General features: G+C 39.2%; 1 protein-coding gene across 1 annotated transcript in view; it reads right to left on the reverse strand.

The window, feature by feature from the left end:
• Positions 1-14,760: 14,760 nt before the first annotated feature.
• Positions 14,761-25,723, reverse strand: part of wls (Wnt ligand secretion mediator) — a 128,679-nt gene continuing 117,716 nt past the window's right edge. The window contains exon 12 of the mRNA XM_042110077.1: positions 14,761-16,805. Within this exon, the coding sequence (XP_041966011.1) occupies positions 16,696-16,805 (110 nt within the window). The 3' untranslated portion in view covers positions 14,761-16,695. The remainder of the gene's footprint in view (positions 16,806-25,723) is intronic.

The following is a 25,723-nucleotide window of genomic DNA, read 5'->3' on the forward strand; positions in this document are numbered from 1 at the left end:
TTCTGTACCATCATGACGATCGACTACCAGCTCACAGGCTGTAAGTACAAACAAACTTTTCCACCTAACGACTGTTACAAAATAGCATGTTCATATTCTTCACGTTAGCATGCATGAAAAGGGTACAAGCTAGGCTTAGGCTAGCCTATATTACAGGAAGCTACACCAGGCACGTAACTGAAGTGTTCTGTTTGCGACGTGTAAAATCAGAGAATGCCTAATAGGAAGGGCTCTGGTAAAATCCATTAGAGGAATGGTCTATTTTCCCAAACGTAGCCTACAGGCCACTAACACGCCAGGTGTAGCTACTTCCATTGATTAGGCCTATTGGAAGCTAATTGTTGCAGTACATAACGCGAACGGAATGCTTCAGTTACGTGCCTGGTGTAGCTACACTCATAAGAAACTGACCACACTACCCAGAGATTTAGCTTGTTGAACCTATAATCTTCTAACCTAAGCGTTAAACCACAAATAATAATATTAGCAACAATATTTTATGCTCAACTAAGTACAGGTATTGTTCTAGTCTAAACAGGGAAAATCAAAAACACAATACCCCTGCACTATTAGGCTAAGTTGCTATCACTAGAGCTCAGGTATTTACACTTCAGTCTAATTTATGTCTTCTTGCCATTGGAATAATGATGCAATTGACATACAATGATGTTTTGTTTGATTACTTGCTGTTTACTTAGTGTTTTGTATGTCTTCCAGAGCGCATCCTCATGTCAGGCTACACAGCTTTCTAGCCTACATTAGGTCATCATGTTAGAAGCAAAGGTTTGTGATCTAACTTTTATTGTTGTGCTAGTTAGTTTCTAGAAGTCTTTTTCTAGTAGGCTAATACAGGTTTTTATGTGCTCGTCAATGTTTTGGAAAGTCAATTCATGGGTTTCTTCAGATCACTTTCCACAGGTGTATAAAATCAAGCACCTCGATTATGAATGCAGACTGCATGGTGCTTGATTAATACACCTGTGTAAATGGACCTGATGAAACCCATGAATTGCATAACAGATAGAATTGATATTACCGAATGTCTTCTTGTGGGTGTGCTACTTAGTACATCATACACCTTACCACAGTCACAAAATATTTTTGTTTCCATTGTGCCAGTACAGTTTTGTGAGATAGTGAATGTCCTGTGTACTATTAGTATCTTGTAACTTGACAGTAATACACATTTATTTACTTTAGGTACCCAAACAGAATACTTCATGAAAAGTATGAGTATTCATACAAGCACTTTGGATACACCATGGGCATAGGGGCCTGCTACCTCTACTGCCATCAAGCCTGTTCATCCAAGGCCAGCTAGAAGACCTCGGGTTGATCAAGAGGAGGAGGAGGATGAAAGCGACATCTCCACAATAACACCTGATGGCTCCACCTATGGCCCAGCGCAATCAAAGAGCAATGTAATAAAATCATCACAGCCAACGAATGTGTTTTGTGTGTTGTCCCTTCGGATCCCCAGGACAATACAAGCCGAAACAACAACTCAGACCTTTTTCCCTAAATAATCCCAGCACCATCTTACAAAGATTCTGTAGGCCAGATGTCTGCATCATCTGGCAAAAAGAGGACATTGTTAATTCTGTGCATAGTTTGGATGTTCTTGTTTTGTGTTTGCATTATTTTAATAGACTGTAATATTACTATGTCAGTGTTTCACGGACCACCTAGCAAAAAAAAAAAACAGTAGACCTACTTCAACAGTATATTACACAATAGGCCTTCTTACTGAACCACCTTGCTTATTGTCTTTGCACCTTGCTTATGGTGTCAGAGGATTCATATATGATTTAAACTGGCATAGGTTACATCGGTGTAGCAGAACTGTTTGGATTTACATACAAGTTGGTTCAATATTGCAAACAACTCATCTATTATATTTTACCACATCTACTTGTGGAACACACTTTGAGTACCACTGCTGTATGTAAATATGATAAAGTTGTTTATAGAAAATTGACCTGTTTTGTATATTTGTTTTAGGAGTTTCATCAGTTTTTGTCCCTTTTAAGCTAAAGGTATATCTTACCTTTCATATCTTCTGTCTCACAGAGGGCCATAGTCGTCATAGTCGAATGTTTAGTGCATTTTGAAGGGAGTACATTATGCTAAGGCAGACTGGTTCTAATCCTGGGTACAGGGTCATTACAGACAACAGGGGTACTGGTGTTGCCCATTTTTCTAACCACATGAGCAATCCCCTTACGAAAAAGTAGTATAGGAATCTTCTAGTATTTGGGGCAAAATATTATAGTAATCTTATAGGAATAATTGGGACATACTGTAGAAGTACTACTAATAACTATAATATCCTGTAACCGCTATAGTTTTTCTATAGTAGTCTTATAGTACCTATAGTATGTCCAAATACTATAGTATTCCTATAAGATTACTGTAATATTTAGTCCCAAAATACTATAAGATTCCTATAGTAGACTACTTTTTCTGTCATACGTGACAGAAAACAACTTGAGTAGGCTAACCTCTGCAAATGTCAGGCTATCAAAGCCATATAGTTCTCATTACCGGAGAAGTCTTGCAGCACACATTCTCTGCTTCTGTAGGCATTCTGGTACAATTCCAGCAAAATATAGCTAGGTAGGCGTGTTTGCATTTAGATCTATATATATATATATATATTGGGCTATGACCAAGTGGTCTTTCAATGATAGTATCATGGAATTCAAACCATAACTATCTAGCTATTCCGATAGCATTAGCAGGCTAGGTCAGTGGCTGAACTGCATTTAGGGTGCTTACCTGTGTTGTGAAGTAAAATATCTACTAGGAAGATTGCAAAGACTTTTGACTGTGTAAAGAAATAGGTCTTTATTTTAAAACGTTTCCAACTGTTTATTACTTGAAAGCAAGATGACGATTGTCACAAACGTTTACCTCTTTCAGGAGAAATTTTAAGCTGACAGGCAATTGTTACCATTCTATTAAACCAACGTTCACCGACAAACGATCAGGAAGCGGTTCTTCTTCCTACTCGAATACTAGGATCAAACACATGAAGTTGTATCTCCGAAGACATTTTGTGCAACAGTTTTGACTCGAGTTTTAGCCAGGTTTTAGCACTGTAAAGTTGAATATGGAGCATAGCACAGGCAGAATCGGATGAGGACGCACTGGAGGAAGCGTCACAGTACTGTTAGCCAATCAGAGGCGAAATCCAGTCGTTCCTCCCCGCCCACCTTCCCCACCAAACTAGAACAGCATGAAACAGACACAGGACAGCATTTTTTTCACCAAAACCGGCTCACAGGGCATTCATCAATACTACAGACCACTGCAAAATTAATGAAAAAACGATGAGATGAGACCTTTAATGCAGAGCAGCCAGGTAGAGTCTTGCGCAGTAAAGAGAAAACCAAACATGAAAATAATGGCATGCACATAATAAGAGCTTACTGGTCACCTTCATTGTAGATAACATGACCATATCTAACTCCTCATCAGTAAGGCCAAAACGACTACAAATTGTGGCAAACCCTTGCAGCTTAAATGAAATAGCGCTATAGGGGAAATGTGCAAACACTGGATAACGTTATAAAGTCAGGCTACAAGCTAACATTAGCTTATACTAAGGGCTTTTAGCTGTTGGTCGCCTCAATTGTGGATAACATGACAATATTTAATGGAGGTCTAGCGTCTAGACAACATTTTAACAATCATTACTTTCAGATATTATTGACTGGGATTGTCAAATATGACTCGATCGGCTGTGTGCTGCATTTGCAATTTGGAATGGAGAAAATGCTCACTCCAAGCCATAGACTGTATATATAGAACTGGACAGTGTGCCGTCTGTTAAAGGGGTACTTGGCAACTATTTCAACGTAATAAACCCGTTTAGAAATCATTTGGATGGTTAAACGACCTGTTCCGGTAAAAATGGTGACTTTACCCGCTGCGCTTAGCGTCCCCAGGCGGAAAACCAACCTTGCAACATTGAGACTTACCGTCCCGGAAAGAGAAGTGAGAAACAAGAAACTCGTTTTAAATCGTGTTTCTTACCTTGTAACATCGTAACCAAACTTATGCTAACCGTTCGCTAGCTTGTAAACAAATCCATGTGCTTTTATCTTTTTCCACAGTTTGAAATAGCATAATGCACAATTTCTCCAGCAGAGGGGGAAATCCTGCCAAGTTTTCCTTTAAGAGTGATGCGAGTGTTAGTCCAGAGCCCCCTGGTGGCTGGCTGCAGTACAATGTGTAACTCCGCCCATCCCCATGTATTTCAATGGCCAAGTAGCCAACTTTCCGTGTTACTTTTCTCATCTAAAACTATTTTTGTATCAACAACTTTTTATTCGAAAAAATAGTTTTCAAGATGCTTCAATACACACAATCTTTCTTTTCTCGCTGAAATTATTTTTTTTTAATGTTATATTAACAAATCTAAAAGGGCGTGTTTACACCTATGATTGACAGCTGGCTGGCTGCAGACACGACGCTTTGTCCATTATGTTTTACCGTCTAGGCTGCAGACACTACCGCGTCATCGCTCACTTATTTGAACAACACCTGATTTCAACACATAATGTAACCTAAATAAGTGTTGCTGTTATTATCATTAGGCTATATCTTATCACAGTCTGACTAAATACATATTGATAGTCATACATTGTGTAGTTGCTGGTAAGAGACATCGTTGTTAGTTGTGACAGATTCTTTGTGAAAAAAGATATGTTCATTTCTTTCGTAGATGCTAAGTATATTAGCTCATAGCATGCTACATCATGCTAGCATTAGCCAGTTGATAGGTAAAGTAAAAGGGCTCTGCTATATTGATCCGAAGTGACGTTAGCCATAGTCACCATCATTTACAGTCCTACTTGTTTCAAATGGTTTAACGTAACCAGTGATTGCCGCCATCATCGTTGCAACTTCATTTGAATACACTTTGTCACTGGAGAAGGCAATGTAAAGTTTCATTAACGTTAACTCTTGCTTAGTTTTGCGAATGGCAAAAAACGCCACCTAGCCTGCTAGGTCGACAACCTCGGTATGCCCATTTATGAATCAGCCCGACAAATAACGTTACTTGTGTTTTAGTGAACACATTATTGGACCATAGCTTAACGTGAGGAGGGATTCAAAGTTACAAATGGCCAATTTGCTTAGTATGCTCAGAACAGCGGTATCTGAAAATGCGTTAAGGTATCGTTGTTACCTGCGATTGCACTGCTGGAGAAGCATTTTGCATTAGTATGATTTGATCAGGTCTTGTCAGTGATGTGTAAATCCTCCCGTAGACGTACATCATTTCAAAATAATACGTCTAAATTGAAAACTGTGACAACTCATTGATAGGCTCTCTCAATATGTCTGTAATCGTATGCCTCTACCACAGGCTTGCTAGTCTTTCACCAGAGAGGGTGCTCCATTATAAATCAAAAATGTAATACTGCAGCCTTCATGTCAGCTGTGAAAATATGAGAACATGGACCTACTACATCAGGACAGGATACTCTGTAAACATTTTACACATAATCAGGAAGCTACTTTGCTGTTCAGTGTGTGATATGTTTAAAGTGGTACTACGTTTAAAGAAACATTTTTATTCTTTGTTTCAAGTGCATAAGAAAATACCACATTATGATGGTTATGGTTACCCTTAACAAATACAAAACAATATAATACTTAAAACAGGGATCAATCAATAGCCTAATGAAATAAACAATGAGGGGGGAAAGCAATAATAAATAATAATGCCCATTCAATCAATAATATAATAACAATAACATGGTAAGACTACATTAAGGAGAATATCAATAATAAACAATGTCAAATTAATCAATAGCCTATAATGAAAATAAAACAGTACAACTGCATACAAACCATAATGTATAAGAACTGCTTAAAAGACCAAAAACTATCACAAGAACAAAGAGCACTGGGCAACTCATTCCACCAACATGGAACCACTGAGGAAAAGAGTCTTGAATTTGACCTAGCGTTTAAGACTGGTCGACACAACAGAAGCTCATCAGAAGACCACAGTGGGCGGTTGGGGATGTATATCTTGATCATTGAATTAAAATAACAAGGAGCAGATCCAGTCAGTGTCCTATAGGCCAAAGTGAGAGATTTAAATTTAATTCTGTCTACTGTAGGGAGCCAATGGAGAGTAACTAGGAGAGGAGTTACGATGTGTCCTCTTTGGCTGATTGAAGACCAGTCATGTTGCAGCATTCTGAATGATAGATCACACAAAAGAAATTTAAAAAAAACATTCAATATTGATTTAGTATCAACCAATAATTATTCTGATATTAATATTCTTGTAACATCTACATCTTTGTGTAGGCTACAGTTAAATACTAAGCAATGGCCTCTGACTTAAATACCAAGGCAGTTAAATGACCGTGGTATGGTATAGTCTACGTGATACACAGGACTACACAGTAAACCCATTTAAAATAGGCAAGGATATGTATTTAATAACATTTGGGGTTGCTCACAGTATACCCACCACTACAACTAACTAACTAACTAACTAACTCGACTACACCACTAGTTAAATGGCGCATTGCAATTTACAATTTGTGTGAGTTCAGGGGCATACAGAAAGTTGAAGTTTGGGTGACATCAATAAAGAAAATAGAAACAAAGGGATGTGTACAGCCTCAAGTATAAATGATGTCACATTAACAGAAGGTTCAGAGCAGAGGCAGACCTTTCTTGGTGCCATGCAAGTTATTGAAAGTCATGTGTTTTTAGAACGTAGTGGTGCTGTGCCATGTCCCATGTATAAGGGGCTTCAGGTTGATCCAGTGACGGTGGGTGATGATGTCAGGGAGATGGATGTCAGGGTACTTGGAGAAAGGGGGAGGACATGCCACCTCAGACCACCCCAGCCAAACATCTTCACGTAGGCATTCCCTTGCTTGCAGACTAATGTAGACCATGGAGACCACCTTGCCGCCACCTCCAGTACATTCAGCCATCACCCATATCTTACCTGCAAAAAGGAAAGTGACAATAAAGTTAGTCAGACAATTTTACAACATTACAAACCATCTAATCAGGCACTCAACACCACTAGTAATACCAATTAATTAAATATATGTGTGCAATAAACTTCACAGCCTACCTATAATATAACTACACATTTAAATATGCGGTGTGAACGTTATTAACTTGCGTCAGCTTGAAAAATAACATTATCAGTATGACTGATCATGGACGTTAGATGACAAACTAAGGTCTTTCTCAAATGTTCACCGATATCCCTGGGAAGTGACTGGTTCTTGGCGTAGCTAGTGTTTAATGCAGGCGTTTCATTTATCGATCATTCACTTATGCGGTCTACAACTACTGACCTACCGATCTATTTTTTACAGTCTATGCTACCGACCTACCATCACAGAAGTAGCTCTAAGGTGTCTGTCGTTAACGTTAGAAAAAATGCAAAGCTGGCAAACAGGCTAGTAGTTACATTAACATGAGGTTGATGAGGTCCATGCTTCACATTACGTTAACGTTAACTTGCGTTGCTTTATCACATCATACCATTGCTTTATCACATCATATACTGACTGTCTAGTGTTATTAATCCCCATGTACAGTCAATGGTTACTCCATGTTGAGATGGCATACATGATATTTGAAAACAGCAACAACTAATAAAACCAAGTATATCATGCATCAACTGTTAAGGGAGCTGTGTGCTAATCTTCACTTCAACGACTAACTTAACCTCCCGTTAACGGTAACGTAGCTGCTAACGTTAGCATGTAATTCGCTGTCCGTATTTCTGTTGTTAGCTCATTAGTATTCACCATCCTAAATTGTCACAGTCTATAATCAACATAATAAGCTCTCTTAGACGTATTTAAGAACACCAATAGACAAAAAAACTTTTCAGTTGATACGCAACACTTACCAGACAAGAACAAACCGATTGTTGTTTGTACTGTTTAGCTAACTCACAGCCGCAAAATTCATCCAGCCAGCTAGCCTTCGGCCTTCGGCGCCTTCGAAAGGACAAGGGGGCGGGTTTCACTTGACAAGGGGCGTGTTTAACTCGCTGAGTGGCAACTGAGTGGGCGTGCCTGACCGCGACTCCTCTTCACTGCGCATGCTTCAACTTTTGCTGCGCAGCCGCACTTCAAATTGGCTCCAAATTTTCCAAGATGCCGTCGCCTCGGCGGCTTCAATTCCATAGAACACTGTAGAATGCAGCCACACTGTCCAGTTCTATATATACAGTCTATGCTCCAAGCAGATGCAGGGCTAACGTTAGCTGTAATGTTTGCGTTAGCTTGTGGTAAATGACAAAACACGAACAACCTAACGTTAGTTCATGCGTAACTGCGATAGAAACACAAAAGTCATTATTTGAAAGTACTTACATGTCTCTCATCTTGTGACTTGCCACGGACAGTAGGTACAGATCCCTCTGTCAAACGAAGTTTGATGGCTAATCCCTCAGTGTACTGTCCTAGGTTTTCAAAGCAGTCTGCCTTGAAGTGGTTCACACACACAAGATTTTTGCCGACTGTTGCTGGAACATGGCCATTGAAAATTAAATGGAGCCACTCGGTTCTTCTGTTCTCTTTGGCTGGGAGAAAGTGCAAGGATTTGTGTTGTTCTGTGCAGCCAACAACACAACACTTCATGTGTGACTTGCTCTTGCTTGTAGCCATTGTGCTCGGTGTCTGTGCTTGTTAAACCAGCAAACTAATGGCGGATCTTCCACTAATCGAGTGGGTGGGGCTATGTGGGGGTTGAGAGGTGAGGGGTGGCGCCAGGGTGGTTCTATGCAAATTCCCTTATTTTGACGTCAGTATAAGGGAGCCATTTAAATGGCTCATAGAAGCCTATGATTCCTGACACCAAAATGGTATCGGATGGATGGCTTTTTTTCGCGCTTGGAGTGTTATTAGGAGCTGTAGAGACCCAAATGGAGGTACAAAAGGATGCAAAAAGTGCAATTTGCATAATATGTCCCCTTTAAAAAGTTTCACGCCTCACATAAATTGTCAAATTTTCATGAAACTTAGTACATATGATCTTCAGACCAAGCCGCACAAAAGTTATCCCTTTTCGTCTTAGGAACTAAAACCGTTCTCTCGTAACAGCCAATTCAAATTTGTGGCGAAGCCACCAAACAGGAAGTGAGCTCATATATCCGCAACCATTTCATGTACCATAACCAAACTTAGCACGTGGACTCAGGACCCCATCAGGAGGATGTTCAAAAACGGTGGTGACCTTTGACCTCTAGGGGGCGCTGCAATTAGGAAAAATGCATTTTGGCTTGTAGCTGCTGTTGTGTTTGGAATTAAAATGTACTAGTGGGGTCTGTTAATGCTGTTGGAGGTCCATAGGCTGACCCAAGCCAAATTGTGATGTCATCGTAATTGATTAGGCCGCCATATTGGATTTAATCAAAAACACCTAAACGTTTTCACAGGTCACAAAGTTTGTCCGATTTTCACGAAACTTGGTGCAGATGATCTTTAGACCAAGCCTTATAAAAGTTATCTCTTTTCATCTTCAAATCTAAAACCGTTTGCCCGAAACAGCCAATTAAAATTGTCGGCAAAGCCACCAAACAGGAAGTGAAGTGATATCTCAGCAAGGTTTTCTCGTATCAAGGCTAAACTTACCACATGTGCTCAGGACCCAATAAGGAGGAGGCTCAAGAAGGTTGGTACATTTTGACCACTGTGTGGCGCTATAATCACAGGAAGTAGGCTCATATCTCAGCAATGCTTACACATAACCAAACTTGGTACACGGACTTGAGACCCCATCCTGAAGACGCACAATAAATGTTGAGTCTTTTGACCACTAGGGGGCGCTATAATCACAGGAAGTGGGTCATATCTCAGCAATGCTTTCACATATAGAAACTAAACTTGGTATATGGACTTGGGATCCCATCCTGAGGACACACAATACATTTGGTGACCTTCGACCACTAGGAGGGCGCTAGAGATACAGGAAATTAGCTCATATCTCAGCAACGCCTTTACTTATTGAAACCAAACTTGGTATATGGACTCGGGACCCGATCCTGAGAACACACAATACATTTGGTGTACTTTGACCACTAGGGGCGCTATAATTAGGAAGACTTTTTCGCATTGACACCAAACTTGGTACGTTGAGTCGTAAACACAACCTAAGGACCCACAATACATTTGGTGACATTTGACCACTAGGGGCTCTATGATTAGCAACATTTTCACCTATCGCAACCAAACTTGGTATGTGGACTTGGGACTACATCCTGAGGATGCACAAATAATTTGGTTTGCTTTCACCTCTAGGGGTGCTATAATTATCAACACTTTCACCGATGTAAACCACACTTGGTATGTGGAGTTAGGAGTAGATCTTGAGGACACACAATAAATTGGGTGACCTTCGCATCCAGTTCAGTCCAATTCAATTAAGTCCAATTCAATCCAATCTAACAACACAGTCAAGTCCAGTCCAGTCCAATCCAATACCAACTCTTGCTTAACTGCTTGGCCCCCTCATTGCTGCTTGCAGCTATATTTATGCATGTTTTTGTAGTGAATGTCCTTATGTTATGCCTATTATGATGGGTACTGTATTTTCAAGGCAAGTTCAGTAGCATTTATTCTGCACTTTTCTTTACACTGGTTTCTGTTATTGGGAAGTGCTACTTTTATACAAAGTGAAATTGAATAAAAACATTTTTGAACAATGATATGTTCTTTATTGCACTTAAACCAGAAACATATTCAGTACAGCACAGATTCAACAGAAAAAGGTAAAGTAACATAAAAAGGCAGACTTGAAGTGTACAGTATTTCTATACCCTCACATCAGGAACAAACAATGCGAGGTGAGGGTCACAGGTACTCATAACCGATAGAAGGCCAAATATACTATCATAATACTGTGCACACTATATGTGCTGTTCCTGCCATGACACGTGGCCCTCTGGGGAGTTTAAGTACTCCGTCATGTTCCTCAGCTCTTTACCCTGTTGAATTGGATTGCATGCCCTGCTGGTTGTCACATTGTGGAAACCCCCTTGGCCTTCTTGCCTCCCCGATCCAGGGATGAAGTCATGGGTATCGGTCTCCCGGTCGATCAGTGTTGGTGGCACGTAGACCTCTGACCTGCGCTCCCTCAGGAAATTGTGGATGGCACATGACGCAAGAGTGATCTTTACAACTTTGTCAGGATCGAGGCAAATTGTTGTCCTGAAGACTCGGAGCCTGTTGGCAAGAATGCCAAAAGCGTTTTCCACCACTCGCCGTGCTCTAGACAGCCTGTAATTGTACACCCTCTGGTCATGGTCCAGCAGCTGATGGGAAAATGGCTTCTGGAGGTCAGTGCGTAGGCGGAATGCATCATCCCCAACACGTACGGCATGACTGTGTTGGTGTTCGGGATCGGTTGGTGTTCGGCAGAGGTTTGGAATCGGGCATATGGCCTGGCTTTATCAAACAATCTGATTTTGTTTGTAAGCAAATAAGTGCATATTTAATGAGAAAGAGTCTCATTTGCATATTTAAACATTAAAATTGAAAAAACATGCAATACATTTTTTTCACATCTTAACATAAGTAATCAACTGAGAAAGTTTCATAGTGATAGCTATAATTGGGGGCCAAGAAGCGAAGCTGCGAAGGCACCCATTGAGTTACTAGCTTTTTCTATTATTATTACACTTCCGCCATTGGAGTCTATGGCAGCCCATAGAACGCCTGGCTAAAAAGTGCAGATTTTTTGGCAGAAAGTTTCGGGACATTCCACTGACCACTCACACTCGTTTACAGACCTCTAAACCCAGCCATCTAGCGCCACCAACAGGTCAAAATCTGGCCGAAAATTGAACCGCTGGGTCTAAAGTTATGAAATTTGGCACACTGATTCAGCACTGTCCCATGAACACTCTCCCCAATTTCCAGAACTCTATGGCCAACACTCTAGCGCCACCAATGGGTCGAACCTGGATTGCATTCACGCATGTGACCATTGAACGGTGCGTCCGATTTTCACATATCAGGCACCGTTGGAATCCCTGGACCGACCTAAGTTCAATGACCCCTATTACGTCACTTTCCGCCATATTGGACCTCCGCCATATTGGATTTAGTCCAAACTCTACGAAAAGTTTCAGCGGTCAGAAATGTCATCCGATTTTTCACGGAACTTGACGGAGATGATCTTCTGCCCGAGCCGCAAAAACGATACTTGCCAGATTTTTCAATTTCAAATTTGTTTGCCCATGACAGCCAATCAAATACGAAACAGGAAGTGGACTAACATCTCCGTGGCGCTTTGAGTTAACATAACAAAACTTGATACCATTAGTCAGGACAATGTCCCAATCACTCACAGCCATTTTTATGCATATACATTGAACGCTCTAGCGCCACCACCAGTTCAATGCTGGACATGCGTTCATGCACGTGATCCTTGACTCTTTTGTCTGATTTTCACAATTGAGGTAGCGTCTGAATCCTTGGACCATCCCGAGTTCATCTACCCCTATCCCGTCACTTCCCGCCATATTGGATCTCCGCCATATTGGATTTAATACAAACTCTATGAAAAGTTTCAGCGGTTACAAATTTCATCCGATTTTCAAGGAACTTGGCGGAGATGATCTTCTGACCGAGCCGCACAAACGATACTTGTCATTTTTTTTTATTTCAAGTTTATTTGCCCGTGACAGCCAATCACACATGGCTATGATGCCGCCTAACAGGAAGTGGGCTAACATCTCGGCTACACTTTAATGTGTGAAGTCCAAACTTTGTACAGGGACTTCTACAGGGAATCTGATTGTGAGGACGCACTAGGATATTGGAATCATTTGCCCTCTATAGGGGGCGCTGTAATACAGGAAGTGAGCTTGTATCTCAGCAACGCTTTGATGTACAAAGTCAAAACTTGGTATAAGGACCTGTTACCATATTGTGATGACGCACTAGGAAATTGACATCATTTGGCCTCTATAGGGGGCGCTGCAATACAGGAAGTGAACTTGTATCTCAGCAACGCTTTGATGTATGAAGTCCAAACTTGGTATAGAGACTTGGTACCTGATTGTGGGGACGCACTAGGAAATTGGCATTATTTGGCCTCTACAGGGGGCGCTGCAATACAGGAAGTGAGCTTGTATCTCAGCAACACTTTGATGTATGAAGTCCCAACTTAATACAGAGACAAAGTAGCTGATTGTGAGGACATGCAAGGAAAGTGGTCTCATTTGACCTCTAGGGGTGCTGTAATAGACAAATTCAGCTCACATCTCAGCAACTCTTTGGTGTATGAAGTCCAGGGACATGGTAGCTGATTGTGAGAACGCATAAGGACATTGGTGTAATTTTCACCTCTAGGGGCACTATAACAAAGTAAATGAGCTTATTTCTTAGCCATTCTTTATCCAATTGCAATCAAGCTTGCTGTGAGTGCTTGCTCATGCCATGGCAACACCATTCCTGCTATAGCGCACTGCTTGGCCCCCGCATTGCTGCTTGCAGCTATATTTTAAAAATGTTACCCTATTCACACTTTAATGATCTCATGCTAATTATGCAAATTGCCCAAGGTGCAACTTTTAGCAACCAAGTTGAAATCCATCCACTAGGCCTATAGATGACATTTCTGCAATAAAACTTTAGGGTACTCAACATTTCTGGGTTCACTATAATTGGGCCTATGGGAGATACAACTAGACTATTAGGTGCCTTGTTCAAGGGCACTTCAGCCGTGGATGTGGGCATAGGAGAGTTAGTGGTCAACCACTTTCCCCGCCCACATTTTTCCTACTGGTTGGGTATCGAACCGGCAACCCTTCGGTTACAAGCCCGAAGCCCTAACCAGTAGGCCACGATGTCATTATTTTCCAATGGTATTATTTTTTATTTTTCAAAGGTCTAGTCTAGGCTGTAGCCTACTTTTTTTTAAAGTGATCAGGCAGTGATGCGTTTGCATACATGTTAAAAATCCGTCGGATGCCATAATGCACTGTGATAAACTGAAGTTGACTACTAAATGGCGTATTTCCTTAATAAATCTATTTTTGATAAATCAGTCCTGTCGTGTGCGTGTTTTGACCTTAATTTGTGTGGGGGTGATGCAGGGATGGATTACTGCACGGGGTCAGGGGGCCCTGAAGCCCAAGCCTTTGCATGGAATCATTGCCTCAATATCAACAAATCAGGATGTAGGCTATGAATCTGATTGAATTTAGTATTGGCCATCCCCAAAATGCACCAGAATACAGGAAATCACATAAAACAAATAAAAAAAATTCTGGGGGAGGGCCCCCAAACCCCCCCTCCCACATATACGACAATTAGTGGGGGGCCCTTAATACTTCTGGGCCCAGGGGCCCGAAAGTTCATAATCCGCCCATGGGGTGATGAAGGCAAATTCAAACCATGTCGATGGCTCTGAGCGGAGACAAGTGACATCATGCTTTAGTGAATAATCGATTAATTGTTTGATAACGTTATCAATATTCGAACATCAAAATTCCTGAAAAGTCCCAACCCTAGCTGCCAGTCTTGAATGTCTGTGTATAAAGTCAAAATAAAGCTTCAAAGTAGTTGCAACTTTATTTAGTGACCTCAGTCGCCACCCCGTCTAATTTCTATTAGTTTTGCGTATGCGTTTTCTCTTTCGCACCGAGTACAAAAAGGCTACATCTCTATTTGTAACCCGTACTCTATATAATAAGTGATTCAGACAAACCCTCTCCCTCCAAAAACAATGAATTCAAACAAATAATTCATGTTTTCAAGTTTTAATTAAAGCCCGGACACAAAAAATACATGTATAATATTTAAGTATTACATAAAATATATTTGCAGTGTAAAAAACATTTGTAGTTCAAAACGAGTGCCAGATTCCATGAAGGGCCTGAAGTATCGACGATGCACACAATAAAATTGTGCGGAGCAGTTTTCTAAGTATAAAATACGTATGAAAAGATACATGAAAAAACGTGCATCTCTATGCATGGTATCTAGGTATATATATAATATATTCATAGAGGAATTATTATTGATGCAAGTAGGTTAATTGGTCTGTGTATCAATCCTTATAGACAGGAATTTGCGTACATGTATTGTGTAAGTAGGCTTAATGTTTGGCTTGTGGCTTGGTTTTTTTTATATATATATATATATGTTGGGCTTTTTGCTTTTATTGTGACAGGACAGTGAAGAGAGACTAGAAGCGAATGGGAGAGAGAGATGGGGTGGGATCAGAAAATGACCCGGCCTGGACTCGAACCTGGGTCCCCCATGGGCACTTGGGCAAATGTGGTATGGCGCTTTAGAAAGTTGCACCAAAGCTCCACGGCTTATTTTCCATCATCACTGATTGGAAAATAAATCACACTATTGACTTTTACATTTAATAGTGTGAAGCCTGCTTTTTTCAGCAATATCAGGTTTTGCAACTGTAATCAAAACGAATGACTAGCTTGTTTAATTCACTTCATTAGATCTACACTGACATTATTTTAGACTCAACCAGGACCTTACATACTTAATAGGCGTTTCTCAACTCATACAGTGCAACCGGAAAGTTTTCAGAACCTTTCAAGTTTTCCACATTTTGTTATGTTTATTCAAAGCTGTTGTGATTGACACGTTACCAACTTTACATATTACTATGACCAAACAGACTTTTTCCAGTACTTTCATTTGGAAATGTGGATGAGTCTGGAAAACAGTATTAATTCCATAGTTTAACAGACGTTCCAGTCCTACAAAACAATGGGCGTACGCCGTACAGTACACAATGTCCTATGACCGGCTGTACACAAATATTGATACATTTGGCCTTTGGCCTTGCAAAACTATGAACAGTCACTACATAGAAAAGACATGGATTACATCAGATGTGACATGTTGAAAAAGAAAATGAAGGGAACACAGAGAGTGCAGAACACATCACATCAGCCGCACATGCCCCATCTCACAATGCTAACAAAAGCGAAACATACACAGTGGATCTTTCCCCTGTTATTTGAATCTGCTCAAAAATTGAACATATTCTTCCTTGGCACATGTTACACCCCTCCATGAAGTTTCATGGAAATCAATTTGGTAATTTTGGTGTAAACCTGCTGCCAAACTAACAGACAAACAACCTGAACAGAAAGTATAATCTCAACGGCAGATGTAATTGTATGGTAACACATAACAAGAATGAGCAACTCATGAGAAACCACTGCTCTGACAGAAATACATGGGCAAAATGAAAATGAGAACAATATTCAAGACAAAATTATTTAATTTATACTTAGACAATTACAGCCAGCAACTTAAAATGGCAAAGTGCAGGAGGAAATACATAGCCTTAATTATCATGTTTTCTCTCTCATTTTCAAGATGTACCAACTGGCATTAGTAAAGTCACTCATTTTAATTCATTTCAACTCTCTCAACCTTCCTCAGGGAAAAGGTACCATCAAGTTTGTTACACTCACTAATACACTTATTATTTATTATATGTATTACTGTGACCGTGATATTTCATTTAAAAACAAACAAACAAACAAACAAACAAACAAACACAAAACTTGGCCCTTTTGTAGAAACTGTCCGGAAATTCAAAACGCTTTAAGTAACATATACTGTAGGTACTAAAAAGAGGAGATTATATAAGTGTAACGTAAAAGTGTTGGCAAGCAGAAAAGAAAGCAAAAGCAGGCTACTCTTGTGCCTCTTTGCCAGTCATCTTGTAGATCTCTGTTGGACCATCCACATGAGTAATGGTAGTGGTGAGCTGAATGTCTTCTCCACTGTTGGCTCCTTGACCCCCTAAACAGATAAGTAATTCAAATACTAGTGAGGTAATTGTTACATGATTTAAAAAATGGTAAAATCCTACAAGTTTAATTAGGGCACAGCATGTCTGCAGGTTTAGGCAACTGATTTGACGATTAAAATCTAACTTACCTTTCTCTCTTTAAAGGGATGGTTCGGAGTAATTTCACCCTAGGGTTATTTAAATAAACTCCTGGTGTACAATGCCTCATTTTATGAGTACAGACCCTATTTGTACTACTGTAGGAGTTTGGTATCATTCCGGGCATTATTAGTTGGGTAATTTATGAGATACAACGTTGGTTCCATTAGCGCCTGCACTAAGTAATTTGGCTAATAGCGCTAACTCGACCAATGTTCGATCAAAGGAAAAAAGCTTCTGGGGGGTGGGGGTGTTTGGCTCAAGGTCATGGTGCAAAGGACCCTAGGGTGAAATTACTCTGAACCATCCCTTTAACCCGTTGACTGCCAAAGGCGCATATTATGTGCCCACAACGAGTGTGTTCTAGAATACATATGCGCCCAAGGAACATCATCATTGCCACCATAACATGTAGCCAATTAAAACATTGTTCATTGCTTCATTCCTCTTCTCGCCCCCATAAGTCTGTCCCAACCACTGCCGCATTTAGTTTAATCTTAACTTAATAAAAAGGACATAACAATTATCATCAACAATGACAAGCCAGCTGGAACCTGCCACTCGTTTTCTCTCCCTCTCGTGTGCGATCAGACGCGTTCTCAATTACATTGAGTAGCATAGGACCTACGTTCAAGTTGGATCTTTATAAAGAGGATCCAAAAATTATCATCTTTATGTAACATGCTGTTGGTGCATGTTGACATTGTATACTTTCTCTAACAAGAGTGAAAAACAGTTTGTAGTACAGCTACTATTTATTGGCTAAATATTGGTCCCTTCTGTCTCTCGGTGCCTTACGCACAGTGCGTGATGTGTCTGGTGGTGGTGATGACTGATCAGGCAACTTTTTAAAACTGAAAATTTTCACCTACAAGCTCCTCACGTTCCATCTTCAGCTAACTCCATAGACAATAAAATAAACAATCTTGCTGCTTTAGGTTTTGCGGCCTCCGTTACATGACATCAGCCCCCCACAAAGGAAATAGGTAATCACAATGTGTTAATTGTGTTAATATTGTATTTGTGTTATGTACATGTAGACACTCCGTTCGTTTCCATCGTCTCTCACGCTGGTTTCACTGCAAACTGCGCGCAGCCAATGGGCGTATGAAACGTCATCACGTAGCATTACGGCACAGTGGTCATGTGAAATGTAGGAAGTACTGCCAGGGGGATATATGACCGAGAACAGAGCCTTATGTATCATGCATGTAATGCCTCATGCATCATCGGCCAAACTGGCTAGTAAGTTTTTATTAACACCCACCAAAATTAATTTTAATCCACATTTGGCGGTTTGGCGGGTGTTCATTTAGAACCCTGGAGATGATCATTGCAAGACACTTATCTCTTCTATGATCCAAGATACTGTAGATATTCTTCAAGTTCATATCTTTATGCACTAAGCACAACTATTTTCCACAAGTAGCCCAAAACTGTGAGATTCCTCAAAAATAGAATTACTCTCTCACACTCTCAAAGTGACAGGCGCTCAATTAGACCTACACACAACTATTACAATGTAATGACAATAAATCAAATAAGTATAATAGTTAAGCTCACAGGTGGGATGTGGCTTATGCCACCAAGCTTTAATTTCAATAAATTACAAAATCATTACAGTGCATGAAAATGCACTGTTCTGTTATCCGAAGTCGTTGTCTTCTTTTTACAGTGCATGAAAATGCCCTGTACTGTTCTTCCTAGGCTTCTTCTTCTTATAACGCAGTTAATGCAGCTTCAACCGTTTAACGTAGAAACTTCATTAAAACCATGTTATGTAGGTCTTACTTAGGACATGTGGGCTTTGTATTTTTCATCTTTGTAACTTTTAGACTTTTTAAACTATTAATTAAAAACTACTCAAAGTTTCCCCATTGACTTTACATTGGGCTGATGACATCACAATCGGGCCGTTAAGCAATTAGAATCCTAGGCCAGGCGGCCAGGCCACCTGCACCAACTGTCAGTTTCTCAGGCTTTAAGCATACAGTCTCATTCTCTTAAGACTACACATCCTGTTCAACTGTTTCCTCTGTCCACAACATAATTTAAGCATTTAAACTATCCACCTATTTAACTGTTCAGTCATTCCAACTATATTAAACCTCATCTACCTAGCAAATAATTTAACCTTTTAAACCATCCACCTATTTAACTGTTCAGTCAAACCAAATATATTAAACCTCATCTACCTAGTTCAGTCATTCCAACTATATTAATCCTCATCTACTTAGCAAATAATTTAACCTTTTAAACTATCCACTAGAGCCCGACCGATTTATCGGCGGGCCGTTATTATCGGCCGATATTAGGCATTTTCCAAACTATCGGTATCGACATTTATAATGGCCGATAAATGAATATTTTAAAAATAAAATAAAAATGGACGAAACACCCTTCAACCATGTCATGAGTGTTGGCGTTGTATAGTTTGTCCACCAGAGGGCACTCTACACCGTCCCTGCTGGCAACACTCGTGTATAACGAGCCACACATCCTGCAACCTGCTGATCCAGCCAGAGTCGGGCAGAGAGAACCAGTTATCCGCGAGTGAGATCATCAGTGAAGTGTGTTCATGGTGATTTGGTCACGAGACATACATTGCTTGAAATAACAATAAAAAGAACATCCCCATCAGTTCTCTTAACTCAAATAAGCATGACAAAATTCGTGAAAACAATGTCCAGTTTTGCTGCTGTTAAATAAGCTGAGAGTGAAGAGGAATTAGCTAGTAATTACGTTACGTTGTTACAGTGTAGTTGACTGTCTGTCTTTTTAACTTTTGACAATGTGACTGAAGATGTATTTCTTTAATAGCGTGACAATTATAGCAGTGAGACGTATCATCTCTCCCCAGCCTGTTATTTTGAAAGCGTATGTTTTACAATTTGCAGTATGACGTTATTCATTGCTAAATTAGGGCTCATCATAGACTAGCTAACCACAAAGCTAGCTAATGCCATGAATATCAGTGGAAGACCGCTAACGTTAACATTAATGAGCTTGGAAAGCACAACGAACTTATTCTGCCTAAATAAAGTAATGATTTATAACTAGTATATCTGTAGTTACAGTCCCTGCATTGTAAAATGTATGTTAGATGTGCGAGGAGTGAACATTTAGACATAGAGAAAAAGTATCAAACGTAGCTTGTGCAAAACGTAGCTTGTGCATAAAAGTTAGCTTTTCTTTTACACGTGTGTGAAATCCAATGACACCAAGTGTGCGTTTCAGACTGTCGTTCAGCCGCAGCATTACTGCGATTTACTGGATTTAGATCACTAAATAGTAGGTTTTAGAAGGCAGGCAGCAACTGATAATTGAAAATGGTTTGATGTAGCTTGATGGAAATAATTTTAAAGTGCAGGTAAAGGGATAAGCTGACATTGTAATTATAAAAGGTAGCTTATAAGGCAATAGGGACTAATTATTACACACGCACACTCAAACATTTAAGAGTGACCTTTATCTTGTTTAATGATAATACAAATGATGATGATAGTAATAATAATGTCATCATTAAGTCTTAGTTCAAAGTTATACATATTTATGAAGCTTACTAAGTCTTTTAATACTGGTAACTTTGATTTGGTTGTTGTTGTTGTTATGTTTTTGTTCAAAAGTTTCATATCTTAAGTTTCTATTTTTATACATTTTATTTATCAGAACTTTAATATATTTCGATGTTCCTCTGTGACAATATTATTTAAAAATAAACAAGTTTGTTTTTGAAATGCATTATCATATTAATTTAGTCAATACTCATAAATAACTACAACTAATGTTAGGGAAATCTGTTAATGTTTTGTTGCGCGTTTCTGAAAAAATATATATGTATCGGCCGATATATCGGAATATCGGATTTTTAAATCAACAAATATTTGTATCGGTATCGGCCTTCAAAAACCTTTATCGGTTGGGCTCTACTATCCACCTATTTAACTGTTCAGTCATTCCAACTATATTAAACCTCATCTACCTAGCAAACAATTTAACTTTTTAAATTATCCACCTATTTAACTGTTCAGTCATTCCAACTATATTAAATCTCATCTACCTAGTTCAGTCATTCCAACTATATTAAACCTCATCATGTTTTCATCACCAATTCCCTGGAATTGCGTTTTCTAGTTACAGTGCATGAAAATGCACTGTACTGTTCTTCCTAGGCAACTTCCTAGGCAACTTACCACCGCTTACCACTTTTTCCATACGCAATTTCTCTTTTTACAGTTTAACTTAGAAACTTCATTCAAACTTGGTAACGTAGGTCTTCAAATGGACCAAGCTGCTATGTCTTTTCAACCTTGAAACCGTCATACGTTTTAAACTATTAAAGAAAACTTTTTAAAAATCCCCATAGACTTAACATTGTGATTGTGACATCACAATACGGCTATTAAGCAATTAGAATCCTATGCCAGGTGTTCAGGCCACCTGCAGTCTCAGGCTTTAAGCATACAATCTGGGTCTCTTAAGACTACACATCTCTTCAACTGTTTACTCTGCCCAAAACTGTTTCAAAATAAAAGTCCTCACTACAGTAATTCACTGTTAAACAATTTAACCCATTAAACTACTGAACTTTTTACATTCAACTTTTAAACGGTCTACTTTTAAACTATCATTAAACTATCTATCGATTAAACTAGCTGTCTATCAACAACTTTTAAACTATCTACATACAACTTTTATAAACTTTTAAACCATCTACATTCAACTTTTAAACAGTCCACTATTAAACTATCATTAAACTATCTATCTATTAAACTAGCCATCAACAACTTTTAACTTTCATCAACTATGTCAACACTTGTCATCAACTATGACTCCTACCCACTGTAGCTAGTTAGCATTGTTAGCATAGTTAACATAGTTAGCATTTTTAACAAAACTGCTAGAAAACATTAGCTAAGTTAGCTAGGTAGCATGATTAACATTGCTAACATAGTTAGGCCGTTAACATTGCTAACATAGTTAGGATTTTTAGCAAACCTGCTAGAAAACATTAGCTAAGTTAGATAAATAACATGGTTAATATAGTTAGCATGTTAGCATTGCTAACATAGTTAGCATTTTTAACAAAACTGCTAGAAAACATTAGCATGGTTAACATGTTAGCATTGCTAATATGATTAACATTTTTAACAAAACTACTAGAAAATATTAGCTAAGTAGCTTAGCATTGTTTACATTTTTAACAAAACTGCTAGAAAACATTAGTTAAGTTAGCTAAGTAACATGGTTAGCATAGTTAGCATTATTAACATAGTTAAAATTATTAGCATAACTGCTAGCAAACATTAGAGCCATTCCAACTTTTAGTTATCGTAAAATATCTACCTATACACAGCCATTAAACTATTTGAATATCAACATGCATTAAACTTTCAGTCTGTCAACAACTTTTAAACTATTTACATTCAACTTGTAAACAGTCTACTTTTAAACTATCAACTTTTATTAAGCTATGCAACCAGCATGTCTGTCCTAGTATCACCGCAGTAACCAGCTCTGTATTATCAATTTTAACTATACATGATATTTTACATCACAACTTTTGCTAGTTAGTGGGTTTGATCCAGCAAGCCCACAGCATGGCAAAGCCAAGCCAAGTTTACTTATTATAGCTTCCTTTTCACCCACTTTTTGTACGAACTACTGCTCCTAGACCGTTTGAGCTATCGACGCGGTTCCAATTACAAAAAATCAGGGCCGAACCGGTGTAGCTTGCTTGTTAGTTACTTTCGTGTCGCTGGCCCTTGTCGTTTTCGCGTTATTCCCGTTTTTCGGCCCCATTGAAATGAATGGCGGAATGTTCAGGATTCTAATTCCGATTATGACATCACAGCTCTAATTGCTTAACCCTTAACCCTTAAGAACGTACCCGTTAACTATCCGTAAAAGCGTACCATCACACTTTTGTGTTTGGAATGTTGCTACATAAGTATTCTAATTGCTGCTTAACAATGGGCTACCACTTGTTGGCTAACATGGGCTGACATTGTACATTCTCAAAGTCAAAGATGGTCTCTCGCAAATCACTTTGCCACTACCATTTTGTTATGTCCACATTTTGCAGATCTAGTTTATATTATGATTGTGTGGTCGGGCTATACATGACAAAATCCACGGAAGTGGCAAGTATTGGGAAGACGTTTACTTACAGGAGGCTACAAATGTTGCTAGCTTCAAAATTAGTGATTTTTAAAAATTAAATGATGATGTTATTCAGTGTTTAGTCAAATCTCATGGCCACTGATAAGATGAAATCAAAATGACCGCGAAATGTACGGAATGCTGGAAACAAACATCGTTCATTCACAAGCTATGTAGCTTTGAGTAACGCACGGCTCAAGAAACATAGTTTGCATTCATGACATTAAAACTCGCACAATAAATGCGCATACATCTTTATCTTGTCCCATTATAATCACAGCTTTATTTGCGCAATAGCAGTGCATCCATCAAGTCTGTCAATGCAAAACATTACAGCGACCGGCATCTCGAAGTTCATTCATTCAGAAAAAATCATAGTATTTACAGACGCTATACAATATCATCGATAATATTACATTAGTCATTTGAGAATGTACAATGTCAGCCCATGTTAGCCAACAAGTGGTAGCCCATTGTTAAGCAGCAATTAGAATACTTATGTAGCAACATTCCAAACACAAAAGTGTGACGGTACGCTTTTACGGATGGTTAACGGCTGTCACACCAGTGTGACGGTACGTTCTTAAGGGTTAAGCTTGCACCTGGCAGAGTTCTAAGCCATCTGGCAATGTCTAATGGGCTGGGCTGTCTGTGTATATGAAGGTGTGTGTATGTAACTTTCGACCCGTATGTCCGATTTTCATAAATGAGGTACCGTTGGAATCCTCGGATGAGGCCGAGTTCCATGCCCCTGATCAAACCCACTCTTGCAGTTCCTCGGAACCGCAATTCTAGTTATTATTATTCTTCTAACCAAAATGTCTGCGTCCAATTAAGCTTCAACTGTTTAACATAGAAACTTTGTTTAAACTCTGTAACGTAGGTCTTGAAAAGGACACTTGGGCAATGTACTTTTGTAAACTTTATACTTTTTGAGATATTAACAAAAAAACAAGCTTATTTTCCCCCATAGACTTTGCATTGGCACTATGACATCACAATGGGCTAATTAAATTGATTTGCACCTGTATCAACTGGCAGCTGTTTAACTGCTTCACTCATCCACCCAATAAACTATCTATCAACACCCATTAAACTTTCTGTCTATTAACATCTATTACACTATCTACATTAAACTTTTAAACTATCTATTCTGTCTCAGGCTTTTAGCATAACAACACATTATGTAATAACACCGCATTATATAATAACTCGACAAAATGGAATACATTTTGACGTCATTATGTAATAACTGCCGCATTATGTAACAATCTGCCACATTAATAAACTGCTTGAACGCAATATGTAATAACTTTTGCCGCATTATGTAATACGTTATTACACATTGCGGTTGTTATTACAAAATGAGAGTGCTGCGAAAAAAAATGGACGAAAATGTAATAATATGGTGCATTATGTAATAACCAACCAAATTTGACGTCTTCATTGATAAGAACAGCAATACATTGTGTATTTTAATCAAAATCATTGTAATCATGGGCGAGAGATTGAAAGTGTTCAAATGTAGGCTATGGCCTATTTCTTTACGCAAAAGCCAACTGACTCATTAGCTCTGAATGAAGAAATAAAACAATAGTGCTATTGAGGAAGAAACAAAGTTTGTGCCGGTATGACCACCTTCCCCCTACGTTTATGTTTTGTGAATGAGCCTGTGCTGTGCCTGTTGGTTTCAAGAATCTCTATAAAGCACTGGATTGATTAACCTCTATTGTCGCCGGCGCCACTCTATCAACATTAAAGTGATTCTTGATCAGTGGTTGTTTTGATTGGCAGTGTTGGGGAAAACAGTGGTAGCAGTTTTTTTTTAATATTACAGGATTCACTATTATAGCACTGTCATGCCAACTTACAACTGCAGCCTGGGCCTATGTTACTGCGCTTTTTTTATGACTGCATCAGCCAGCTCACTCTTAACTTAAGTTGCTAATAGACCTAAACTGGTCGCTGGTTTGTTGAAAGACCACACCTTTCCATTAATCTTATTTGCATTACTTTAAGCGCAATCCATGTCAAAAGAAAATGCGCATCTGCGTGCGTTTCACTGTTGCGTTCATTTAATTGGCCATTGCCAATTCAGCGATCTATAAACACATGGTATCAAAATGTGAAGTCGTCAGGGCATCATTACTGCAAATATGGGAACAGACTATTTCTATTTCATATCCGAACCCACAACATAGCGTAACCAAACTTCAACTGCTGCCTATATCCAAATGTCACGTAGCCTACACAGCAGTTCTAGCCTACATGCATGTACAGAAAATAACACATTCACATATAAGCAGCTTGAAAAATTCCAGTAGAAGCACATCCATGTTAAATAAATATTTTTCCATGTAAGAAGGGTGTCACTTGCACTTAAGCCTTTTCGGTGCTCACAGTCCAGGACCAAGGGTCAGAGAAACTGGCTGGGCTACTTCGAAGAGACTAAACCCAGGGATGACCGGAGCACTCAGAGAACTTTTAAACTTGTTTTATTATGGTGCACAATCGACTGACGTTTTGACGCACTGCGTCTTACTCAGAGTCCACCAGGCCAACTGTCGGCATCGAACAACATGCTGTTTCACCTTGTAGTGGCGCTCGA

This window comes from Alosa sapidissima, chromosome 1 (genome assembly GCF_018492685.1).
Source record: "Alosa sapidissima isolate fAloSap1 chromosome 1, fAloSap1.pri, whole genome shotgun sequence".
NCBI lineage: Eukaryota > Metazoa > Chordata > Actinopteri > Clupeiformes > Clupeidae > Alosa > Alosa sapidissima.